This window comes from Dromiciops gliroides, chromosome 3 (assembly GCF_019393635.1).
Source record: "Dromiciops gliroides isolate mDroGli1 chromosome 3, mDroGli1.pri, whole genome shotgun sequence".
In the NCBI taxonomy this organism is placed as follows: Eukaryota; Metazoa; Chordata; class Mammalia; order Microbiotheria; family Microbiotheriidae; genus Dromiciops; species Dromiciops gliroides.
In genome coordinates, this window is record NC_057863.1 from 542,709,700 (window position 1) to 542,721,859 (window position 12,160).

The 12,160-nt window shown below is 48.9% G+C and overlaps 1 protein-coding gene across 1 annotated transcript in view; it reads right to left on the minus strand.

The window, feature by feature from the left end:
- Positions 1-1,950: 1,950 nt before the first annotated feature.
- ARAP1 (ArfGAP with RhoGAP domain, ankyrin repeat and PH domain 1) overlaps positions 1,951-12,160 on the minus strand; it is a 116,177-nt gene continuing 105,967 nt past the window's right edge. Inside the window, 5 exon segments of the mRNA XM_043994530.1 lie at positions 1,951-2,270; positions 5,024-5,173; positions 5,372-5,435; positions 6,005-6,055; positions 7,510-7,592. Of these exon segments, the coding sequence (XP_043850465.1) occupies positions 2,253-2,270; positions 5,024-5,173; positions 5,372-5,435; positions 6,005-6,055; positions 7,510-7,592 (366 nt within the window). The 3' untranslated portion in view covers positions 1,951-2,252.

The following is a 12,160-nucleotide window of genomic DNA, read 5'->3' on the forward strand; positions in this document are numbered from 1 at the left end:
AGAAAGGAAGTTGCCCACCCTCCAATCAAATCATGGTATTTCATAGTTGGGAACCTCGGGGTTCCATCTAGTTCAACCCTGGGAGACAATAAAAATCTCCTTTAGGACATAACCAATGAAAAGTCAACCCAGCCTTTGTTTGGTGACCTCCAGGGAGGAGAACCCACTAGCTCCAGAAGTAGCCACTTTTGGAGAGTTCTAATCCATCAGTTTTTCTTTAATCTTCCTCTTTGCAACCTCCACCCATTGTTCTCGGTTCTTCCCTCTGGGGCCAGGCAGAATAAATATAATCCCTCTTCCCCAAGACAGCCCTCAAAGATGCTTAACAGCTAGAATGCTGCCCTTCTCTCCTCCTCCAGGCTAAGCGCCCCCAGTTGGTCCTAGCATTAAGGATGGGAAAAGCGCTCTGTGCGACCGGAAGAGGTCAATCATAGCCCCCAGGGAGCCTCTAGTCTTAGGGCTAAAGTCGACTGGCATAAATCAAGGAAAATGGCAAGTTGGACTCTGCTAATGGGCTCCTGACCTCAGCATCCATTGTTTCTGGTGAGCCAGGAACAGAACTTAGACACCCCAGGCCCCAGGATATGCTAGGCAACACCCACCCAAGCTCATCACACACCACTGGACTGAGGTTACGAATCCTTAAGAGGTCAAGTAATGGGGCAGCTAGGTGGTACAGTGGATAAAGCACTGGCTCTGGATTCAGGAGGACCTGAGTTCAAATCTGGCCTCAGACACTTGACACTAGCTGTGTGACCCTGGGCAAGTCACTTAACCCTCATTGCCCCGCTAAATAAATAAATGAATGAATGAATAAAATAAAATGAAGACTAGATGGGCTCTGCCATCACTTCCTGCTCTGGATCTTAGACCTTAATACTCCACTGTTTCAACCTAGGTTCCAGGTTTTAATGACCCTAAGGGCCTGTGATTCTTATGACGCTAAATACTCTGTGCTTCAAGGATTACATGGGACTCATGTTATCACAGTGGATACAGGCCTGGTCTTGGACCTAGGTTCAAGGCCTGCCTCTGACACAAACTGGATGTGTGACCCTGGATAAAGTCACTTGACGTCTCAATGCCCCAAGCAATCAATTCTCTTAGAGCTATTAAGTTATTGATGAGGAACTTATGTGAATTGTTGGTGGGAGTTTTCACACTGGAAGTTCTCCAGAGAGATGAAATTGCAAGTCCAAACCATAAATGAATGAATGAATCAATTCATTAATAAGATGTTCTCTAAGAGGTTCTGGGATAATGAGGTTCTTTGCCTCTCTATTTCTAACATTTCATGGTTTTAGAAGTTCTAAGATTCTCAGGTTTACTGTGGTCCTCTTGGAGTTGTGGGGTAAGTGGTATGGGGGAGGAATGATGAAGCTCTGGGCCCAGGCAGGCAGGCAGTGTGCGTCTAACACCTTTCCAGGGAATTTCAGGGGCTTCTCAGAAAGGCTTATTATTGCTGCCTGTCTCCTGGGAAACACCGAGCTGTATTGACTCAAGGAGTATAAAAGGTCCCTTCTACTCCCTGGAGGTTCACACTGTGCAGGGTCAGTGCTGAGCTGGAGCCTGCTGAAGGGCTGGGGCTCTAATCCTAGGCTATGAGACCTTGGGTATATCCCTACCTTATCCTGAGCCTCAGTTTCCCCCATCCAGAAAAATAAGGGGTTGGACCAGACCATGTTTAAGGGCCAGATGTCCATTCTGTGGAAGCTGTGGGTGTTCAGTTGTGGGGATGAACAGGAATAAGTCTGTTGGCTTCAGTATGGTTGGTGTCACTGATGTCCAGGAGTCCAATCCATGATTTGTCTCACTGTTCTCTGACCACTGAATCCCCTGGAACCCTATAGACTGTGGGTGAATCCCTTCCCCTTCTGAGTACTCCATGGTCCCCAAAACACAGATCATAGCATACCTTGCCAAACACAAATGTAGTCACAGGGTAAAATATACAGATATAATTATATTATTATTTTTTAAAAAAAAGGTCCTGGATGAAGGGAGAAAGTAGGTAGAGAGGAAAAACAGGAGAGTTCCCTCTCCCATATTCCAATGCTTTGTAGCTAACCCTGCCTCTGAGACCCCTGGGAGCAGAGACTCTTCTTCTCCAACACACACAAAGTCCAGGACAGGAAGTCTTGATGGGATGAGCAGCTCTAACTGGGCTTTCATGAGCTCTACGCCGCTCTCTTGTGCAGACTGAGAATATCTGGACTCCTCTCATTTTGGAGGCGCTGGGGGGTAGCACCTGGTCACGGTGGACTTTGACCCTATCGGAGAGAAGAGGAAGCAGGTTATGAGTGGGGGAAGGAGCACTTACCAGGAAGTGGTCCCACTCTTTTCCAAAATGGGCAGTGAGATGTTTCGGCAGAGAGGCTCTGTACACTTGAGAAAGGTCAAACTACATGGCCTCAGAGGTCTTGTCCAGCTTTGAGAGTCTGGAACAATAGGAAACTGGAAGACCTAGAGGGGTTAAGAAACTAGAAAGTGAGGATAGGACAGGGGTGACTGGGTGTGACTCCCTCCCCTTACCCCCTCTGCAAAGTGAATTTTGCAAAGAGAGTAGAAGGGGTTTTGTAGAAGATGTACCAGTCAGGTGGCCTGGGTTCTAGACTAAATATTCACTCTGTAATCTTAGCCAAGTCCTCAGGGCTTCAGCAAAAGGAGGAATTTGGGTGGGGGGAGTGAAGGAGGGAAATAGACTAGAAGAGTTTTAAGACCGCTTCTGGGGCAGCTAGATGACACAGTAAATAGGCCTGGAGTCAAGAAGACTCCTCTTTGTGAGTTCAAATCCGGCCTCAGACACTTGCTAGTTGTGTAACCCTGGGCAAGTCACTTCACCCTGTTTGCCTCCATTCCCTCATCTGGAAAAGGAAATGGCAAACCACTCTAATATTTTCTCCAAGAAAACCCCAAATGGGGTCACAAAGAGTCAGACAAGACTGAAAACTCAACAACAAACAAGATTCCTTCTAGCTCTGACCGTCCTCTGTGTTCTGAAGCCCCTTCTAAAACTTTGAAAAGTCTCTATTCTAAGGTCCTTTCCAGCTCTACTTATCTATGTTCTAAGGCTTCTCTGAGTTCTGTGTCCTAAGGTTCCTTCCTGCTTTAACAGTCAATTTTTTTTGTTTGTTTGTTTTTTTGGGTTTTTTTTTTTTGAGGGGCAATTGGGGTTAAGCAACTTGCCCAGGGTCACACAGCTAGTAAGTGTTAAGTGTCTGAGGCCAGATTTGAACTCAGGTACTCCTGAATCCAGGGCCGGTGCTCTATCCACTGCGCCATCTAGCTGCCCCAACAGTCAATTTTTAATGTTCTAAGGTTCCGTCCAGCATTGTTAGTCTATGTGCTAAGGTCCCTCCCAACTCTGAGGGCCTGTTCTAGACTAGAGGTTCTTAATCTCTCTGGAATCATGCACCTCTCTTTAGGTAGTCTGGGGAAGCCTAGGGACCCCTTCTCAGAATGTTTTTAAATGAATAAAATAAAATGCATAGGATTCCCAAGGGAACCAATTATATTGAAATATAGTTATCCAGATCCAACCATTCTGGAGAGCAATTTGGAATCATGCCAAAAAAGCTATAAAACTGTGCATACCCTTTGACCCAGCAATACCACTACCAGCTTTGTATCCCAAAGAGATCATAAAATAAAAAAGGGGAAAGGACCCACATGTACAAAAATATTTATAGCTGCACCTTTTCTGGTTGCAAAGAATTGGAAATTGAGGGGATGCCCATCAATTGGGAAATGGCCAAACAAGTTGTGATATATGAATGTGATGGAATACTATTGTGCTATGAGAAATGATGAGCAGGTGGATTTCAGAAAAACCTGGAAAGACTTACATGAACTGATGCTGAGTGAAGTTAGCAGAACCAAGAGAACATTGTACACAGTTTCAACAACATTGTATGTGATCAACTGATAGACTTAGCTCTTCTGAGCAATACAATGATCCAAGACAATGCCAAAAGATTCATGATGGAAAATGCTCTCCACATCCAGACAAAGAACTGATGGAGCCTAAATACAGACTGAAGCATATTATTTTCACTTTTGTTGTTGTTTTTTTCTTGTTGTTCATTCTTTCTTGCATTTTTCCCCCCTTTGTTCCGATTCTTCTCTTACAACATGACTAATGTGGAAATATGTTTAACATGACTGTAATGTATAACCTACATCAGATTGCTTATTGGCTTCGGAAGTGGGGAGGAGAGGGAGAGTGGGAGAAAAATTTGGAACTAAAAAACTATCTTTACATGTAATTGGGGAAAAAATGGAAAAAAAAAAGAAGTGACCTCAGAGATCATCTATTTAAATTTGCTCATTCTACAGAGAGGGAAACTGAGGCTCAGAAGAAGGAAGAATCAAACAGCTAGTAAATGGCAAAGCCAATTTCTTGACAGGTACCAGATAAAGAATCATAAGACTGAGAGATAAGGCAATCCAAACTTCTCATTCTGCAGAGCAGGAAGGTCCATAGAGTTTAAGTGATTTACCCAAGGTCACAGAACTAATAACTAGCATTGGCAGGACTGGGAGTAGGGGAAGGTCACCGAAGATGACATAACTTTGGAGAAGGCCCAGTTTAAAAGGATAAAGGTCAAGAAAGGAAGCAGCTTAAGTAGTTAAGAAGGGAGAAAGTTTAAGAGGATGAGGGAGACAAAGCATGACCTAATATGTATGCTAATCCTTCCCCTTCTCATCCCTTAACTCTTTACAAGGCAGAACTGGGTTTGGAAGAGATACATTTCTTATGGACCCAACCCCTACTCCCCACCCAATTTCTTTTAGGCCTCTTGCCTGGCAGAATTCTACTAGGCCTGATGCCTGATTTTATTTAAGCTCGCTGCCTGATTCTTTTCAGGCCTTTAGCACGAAGAGGAACTTCACTGGTTTCAGATATCAGTGGGGGAAGAGAACTGAGACCGGGTGAGGATGCCATCCTCTCTATTCTTCTGCCTCCAAGGCAGCTTCCCTGGGAATAGTAGGAAGAGGGTGATGGGAAGGGAGTTTTACTTACAGACAGGAGGTCAGAAGTGAAGGCAGCCACGCTCCTCCTCATCTCGTTCTCACTGCCCCTCAGGGGGATGAGCGACACACTGCCCAGCCTCGACTCAGGTACAGACCGAACCACCCTTGAGGGCTCAGAAGGCCAGACAGTCCCGCCATGCTGGGGGCAGGCAAGCAGGCGTTAGGTCAGGGCCATCAAACCCCTAGGACTCACCGGCCTTGCTCCTTGGGCTTCCTTCCTTCCCTCCCCAGACCCTTCTGCCAGCCCCATCCACTCCCAGGACATTTCCCTTCCCCAACCTCTCCGAGTTTCTCCCCTCCTGGCTGCCCACCAGCCTCTACCCTCCTGGCCCAATACCTGCACAAGGAAGAAGGTGGCGAACCACTCTCTGAGTTCCATCTGGGTGTCACAGCAAAGGTACCTAAAGCAAGAGGGGTCTGAGTAGGATGTGAACATATCTCACTGAAGCCTGGGAAATGGACAAGCTGGGCTCCCCATTCAGGGCGTTAGAAATCCTCAAGTCGGATGCTCTTCCTTTATAGATAAGGAAACTGAGACCCATAAAGGGGAAAGCAACTGCCCCTAGTCACACAGGCGGTCAAGCGGAAGGGCCAGGTTCACTCATCCCAAATCTGAGGTTTAGAGCTGGAAGGGACCTTGGATCTAATCAGATCTCTTCATTTTACAGATGAGGAAACTGACGCAAGCAGCATTTCAGTGATTTGTCCAGATACATAGCTAGCAAGCATCTGAGTTCTGGTGAGATTTGAACCCAGGTTCTTGGGCTCTAGAGTTGGTGTTCCTTCCATCTTGCCAGACTGTTCTTCCCCCTGTAACACACCTTCCTCCTTCAGCAGACTCTATCCTTTACCCACCTCCTTGGTGAGGGCTCTGATCAGTATCTATTATGTGTGTTCTATTCCCATTCCTCAACCCCAGGGCCACATGGACTCCCTCAGATGGGACTCTGGCACATAGGCCCTTACTCACCACTGCTGCCTCTCGTGTTTCTCTGTCTCGTGCACCACAGTGAGACCCCAGCTACAGTGGGGAGAAAACAGGCGAGGGATCCAGGTCAGGGGCAAGTCTCCCCCAGCCAGGCTCTCAGCACTTAGCAACAGGCAGCATCGTTTCGTTGCCATGGAGATCTCTGGGGAACCCACAGGCAAGCAGATGGGGAACCGCATGCCTTCTCTTCCCTCCATCTGCCACATGTCGGGGGCTGGGAGCCAGGGGACCCACGAGCAACAAGCCCAGAGCTCAGCCCTCCTTGCCAAGGGACACCTCGCCCACCCCGACCCTTACTCACCATATTTCAGACTAAGCTCCTCCTCTCATTCCTGCTTTGGTGATTTTTGCCCAGGCATTCCCCTGCCTAGAATGGGCCCCCTTGCCCTTTTCTGCGTCTCTCCAAATGACATCTTTTGGGAGCTAGCCCCAGTCTGACCATCTTCCAGAAGCCTCCCTCCACTGCCAGCAGCCAAAAGAGACCTCCCCTCTCCACCCCCCCACCCCCCCCCCCCACCTCTGATGTCCTAAAGTGCTTAAGAGCCTGAACTCTCCAACAAGGGGCTCCCTGAGGCCCGGGTCTTGTCTCCTTCATGTACCAGGTGCTTCTAAATTACATCTCCCTGGTGAGATCTGCCCTGGGGAAGGCCAAGTCTTGTCACCTCTCCCTGTCTCCACTCACACTGGCCACCCTCCCTAGTTCAGTCCCTCTTCACCTAATTCCTGCACATGCTTAGCATAGCACCTTGCACATAGTAGGCTCTCGTTCATGTTTATTGACTGACTGACCTGGACTCGTGCTGCCTCGAGTCTCTCCCCACTCCAATCCACCTTCTATTTAGCTGCCAAAGCCACTGTCCTAAAGAATAGGTCTGTCCATGTCACCTCCTTGCCCCCAGACACACAATAAATTTCATCAGCTCCCTATGCCCTCCAGGATCAGATGCAAAATCCACTGACTGGTCCTGAAAGATCTCCAGAAGCTGGTGCCCTCCTCCCTCCTTCCAGGTCTCTCATACTTTATCCACCCCCCCCCCAATACATACACATACACACACACACACACACTCTTTACCAACTAGACCAATGAGCCAACTTGCTGTTCTTCGAATGTGAGCCTCCATCTCCCATTCGCAGACTGCATTGGCTTTTCTACCATGCCTCCTTCCTCCTTCCTCCTCACCCACACCTCGTCAATCCACAGGCTCCTTTGCAGACTCAGCTCAAACTCTACCTTCCCCCCAAAGCAGGAGGCCCTTCCCACTTCCTCGGGCTCTGAGATTACTCCCCATCTCTTCAGAATATAACTTGAATGTACCTAATGATTTCTCGGTTGTCTCCCCAACTCAAATGTAAGTTCCTTGAAGGCAGGGACTCTTTTTGCTTTCCTTTGTAACTCTAGTGCTCGACACAGTAGCCTGACACAAATGTAGTGTTTAATCAATGCTGGCTGGCTGGTTAATGGACTGACCTTTTCCTGGACTTACCAGGTAGGTGGTCGTAACTTCTTCTTCACTCCCAGATAGACTTTGAGGCTCTTCATGGGCCATTCCTTTTCTGGTTTGTGACTCTGGAAGCAGGGAAGCCAGAGGGATAGAAGAGGAAAGGGAAGGGAAGGGAGAGGAGACAGAGTAAGAGGCTGCCTCAGCTGGGCCAGGGAATGTGGACAACACAGCGTGCTGCCACCAGCCGCTGGGTAAAGCTCGGTCTCCTATCAACCCCAACCAGGCTCCCAACCTCCTCTTTTCCCTTCTCTTCAAATCTCACCTATACCTAACCCCAAACAGGGGACCCAAACTGAAAAGGACTTCAGAATAGTCAGAGTTGGAGATTTGGGGACATACACAGTCAGGGCTGGGAGGAACCTTAGAACATGGAATGTCAGAGGTGGGAGGGACCTTAGAACATGGAATGTCAGAGGTGGGAGGAACCTTAGAGCACAGAATGTCAGAGGTGGGAGGGACCTTAGAGCACAGAATGTCAGAGGTGGGAGGGACCTTAGAGCACAGAATGTCAGAGGTGGGAGGGACCTTATGTCAGAGCTGGAAGGGGACTTAGAACAGGGAATATCAGACCTGGAAAGGGCTTTAGTACAGGGAATGTCAGAGCTGGGAAAGGGCTTTAGTACAAGGAATGTCAGAGCTGGAAGATAACTCAGAAGCCATTAAGGCTAGCTCCCTTATTTGCCACACCAAAGAGAAAACTAAGGCCCCAAGGAGAATTTAAAGTCAAACAGGAAGTTGAGAGAAGCCCAGGTCACCCCACAAAGTCCCTGCTACCCCTCTTATTACCTCACTGTCTTCCCCAGCTCCTCCTTCACCATGACTCCCAACCCCAGTCCTACCCCCTCTGCCCCTCAAGACTCTAGGCCACCTCCTCCATGAAGCCTTCCCAGATGAAACTCTGCTCTCCCTCCAGCTGAACCCAACCTCTTCAATAATGTGCTTTAGCCATCTGTATCCCCACAAATCCCTGCAGTCTGTCCTTCCCCCCTCCCTAAGGTTGGGGGTCCCCCCACACTTGGCACCATCAGACAGTCAGCTCTCAATGATCTGCAGCTTGACATTCATGACCCAACTGGCCATGGCCATACTATGGACTGAAACAGTATGGACGGCGCTCATCCTCGAGATGGAGCTACCTGCCCAGAGTGGGAACTTTGGCAACCAATCATCACAGTAGCAGACCCTGTGACATAGGCAGGGCATGTATAACTTCCCCCATTTTATAGATGGGAACAATGAGGCCTGGAGGCACTGAGCAACTTTAAAAGCCATTAGGAAGGGGGCAGCTAGGTGGCACAGTGGATAGAACACCGGCCCTGGATTCAGGAGGTCCTGAGTTCAAATCTGGCCTCAGACACTTGACACCAGCTGTGTGACCCTAGGCAAGTCACTTAACCCCAACTGCCTCACAAAAAAAAAGGGGGGGAAAGCCATTAGGGAGAGGAGCCTGGAAGTGGGATTTAGGTCCTCAAACTCTAAATCTGGGAACACTTCCCACTAACTCATGTTTGGTTCCTTCCTTGCCCCACGATTATGATGCACTTGTAAAATACTTGAAGGGCGGCAAAGTGTTTTACAAAGGTTATCTCATTTGATTCTCACAACAACCATGTGAGGTAGTTACTATTATTTTATTATTATCCCCATTTAACAGATGAGGAACTGAGGCAAACAGAAGTGAACTGACTTGCCCAGGCAAGTGGTTGTTAAGTATCTGAGGCAGGTGTGAACTCTATTCATCCTGACTCCTATCCACCAAACACCCTGGCAGCCTAGAACTGAGGGCTGACTGTGTGATGGGAAAGGCCCAGCTCTGGGCCTCTGAGCAGGGTCCCCAGCTCTTCCTCAGCTCTGCTGGGAACCTGTCACAAAAGGGGGGAGACACATCAAAGCTGCGGCAGGGCAGGCCAGACATGGGTCAGGACTTCCTGATGGACAGGGCTGGAGGTTATAGGCTGACTGATGGAGGCAAGGAGGGCACCGGGGTTGGGGGCGCCAGGCCCCCTGCTCTTGTGATGCAGATCCAAAGGGGCTGTCCCTCAGTCTCCCCATCTCAGTCAGCACTCCTCCAAAGGCTGGCTGGCCCCTCCCTTCAGGCACCCCGTGGAATAGCAGAGACATTGACAAGGTGTGGGGCAAGGGGAGATCAAACCACTTACAACCGGAGACTGGGGTCAGAGGCCGAGTCTGTTCCTCCCCCCACCCCAGCATGAGCCCTTGGGAATGGCTCCTCTGAAGAAAGGGAGGGAGGAAACAGGAAGAGAAGGAAAGGAAAGAAGCATTTCTACAGAGCCTACTATGTGCCAGGCACTGTGTAAGCACTTTACAAACATCATTTCATTTAACCCTCATGACAACCCTGTAAGGTGAATGCTACTATCATCCCCATTATACAGCTGAAGAAACTGAGACAAAGAGCTTAAGTGACTTGCCCAGGATCACTTAGCTAGTAAGTGTCTAAGGCTGGATTGGAATGAAGGTCTTCCTAACTCATGCTCTAACCACCAAGCCACCTGGCTAAACAGGAAATAATCATTCCCATTTCTCTGGGCAGTTTACAGAGCACTTCCAATACACCAAATACATCAGCCTTATGAGAAGAGGAGGGTATCGTTTATGATTTATTTTGCAAAGGAGGAACTCAAGGCCCAGAAAGTGACATGATTTACCCTGGGTAAACATAGACAGTCAAAAACTACAGGGTTACTGGCTCCCATGTCTCTAAGCACATTCAGGCTGGCAAAGTCCTTCCTTGGCACATACACAGTAAGTACACTTAATAAATGCTCATTGCTTGATAATTCTGTGAGGTAGGTTGGGCAAGGACCACAGAGCCAGGGACTCTTGTTGGAGGGGGACCTAGGAAGACCAAGCTATATCTGAACAAGAGTCCCCTCTACACAATACCTGGCAAGTGGCCTCTGGCAGTGGGAGGGGAACAGCCCGGGACTATTGTGGGCGGCCCTAAACGTTAGGCAGTCTTTCTTGATGTCCAGTCTAGCCTGGAATTTCCACCTTGCGTCCCTGGGTCCCCCATCAGACCAAACAGAACATGACTAAACTCTTGTCCATGGGACAGTTTCCCAAGTACCAGAAGGCAGCGATTGTGTCCCATCTGAGCTTCCTCTTCCCCGTTCCTTCCACTGACCCCAAAGTACCCAGACCTAAGGTTCCCCTGCATCTGCCATTCTCTGGATGCTGCCTGGCGCAGTCATGTCCTTCTTCCATTGTGATGCCCAGAACTGAACACCATACTCCAAATATAAGGGCAGATTCCTATCCCCGGTTTTACATCTGAGGAAGCTGAGCCTCTGGGAGGGTTATCCAACTAAAATCTCTCTACCTTGTGGCTGGGGGGAGGAGGGAGGTTGACAAGACAAGGGTTTCCGGGGATTGCTAAGACTCCTTTGTGACATCACCATGGTGTGCAAGGAGAGCTCTATGTAGTGGGGGGAGCTGGACTCAGGGACCTTCTTCCACACTTTCTACCACAAAAAGAGGCACATTCCACCTTGTCATCCAGAGCTTTCTCCCCAGCCTTTAAAAGGGGGTTGCTCTAACAAAGCCTATGTGAGCTCAAGCAGCAAGCACAGAAGAAATTGGGCTGCAGGCCTGAAAAAAAGGCAGACCGTGCATCCGGGCCCAGCTGGGCTGAGGGCACGGGCCAAAGCCAGACCTTGACGCTGGAAGAAGCCAGTCCACAACACTGGAAACAAACTAAGCTGAAGGCATGGAGGACACTGGGGAGAAGGTATGGAAGAAACTAAGTGCTGACTTCAGAACATATTGGACCACCAGCATGAAGGGAGCCCGGCGGCAGGGTGAGAAGAAGCCAGATGCTGGGCACGGAAGAAACTTTCTCTCAGTCCTGGAAGAAACCGCAACTGAGGAGGAGCCGAAAACCAATAGTGGGCACGGAAGACTACGGGTTTTGGAAATGAAGAAACCAGGCAGCATTCAGGCAGATGTCCAACGCATCATGAATCTATGAGGCCCTTCCTCCTTCATCCCCAAGCCCAGCCCTGGCCTGACCTGTCTTAGGGCACTCGACACTCCTGGCCACACAGTAGAAGGAGGTGATCCTTACTGCTAAGGGGAAGCTAGACCCATAAAAGAACAGCCCTATGCAAGGAGCTTGATGCTGTACAGAAATCTGCATGTCCAAATGTCATCACTGTAAATGAGGAGTTAGGATGTTTGAGCTGGAAGAGGAGAGAGAGAGGGAGAGGGGGACATGGAAGACCAGTGAGTCAGGGACAGAGCCGGAAATCAAACCCTGGGCTCCTGATTCCCAGCTCAGAACTCTTGCTGAGCCCCAGAGGGCAGACTTCAGAACCAGTGGGGCAAGGAGGCTGCTGCAGAAAGAACTCTAGGTATAGAAAAGCTTTCTAGGTAATCAAGAGCTCCCCCAGACTGGGAAAGATTGGGGAACATTTGTGCTACAGAATAAGGCTCCCCTAGTCTAGAGATGATCTTCTCCCACATGAAAAACAAACCAACAAAATACTGGGAAAGCCACATGATGGAACAGTGGGAGGGAAGAAAGAGAAGTGGGGGACCAAGGAGGCAACTCAGTCTTAATGGTAGAAGAAGGATGGGAAGATCACTGGGGATCCAATGTGACAGATTCCTG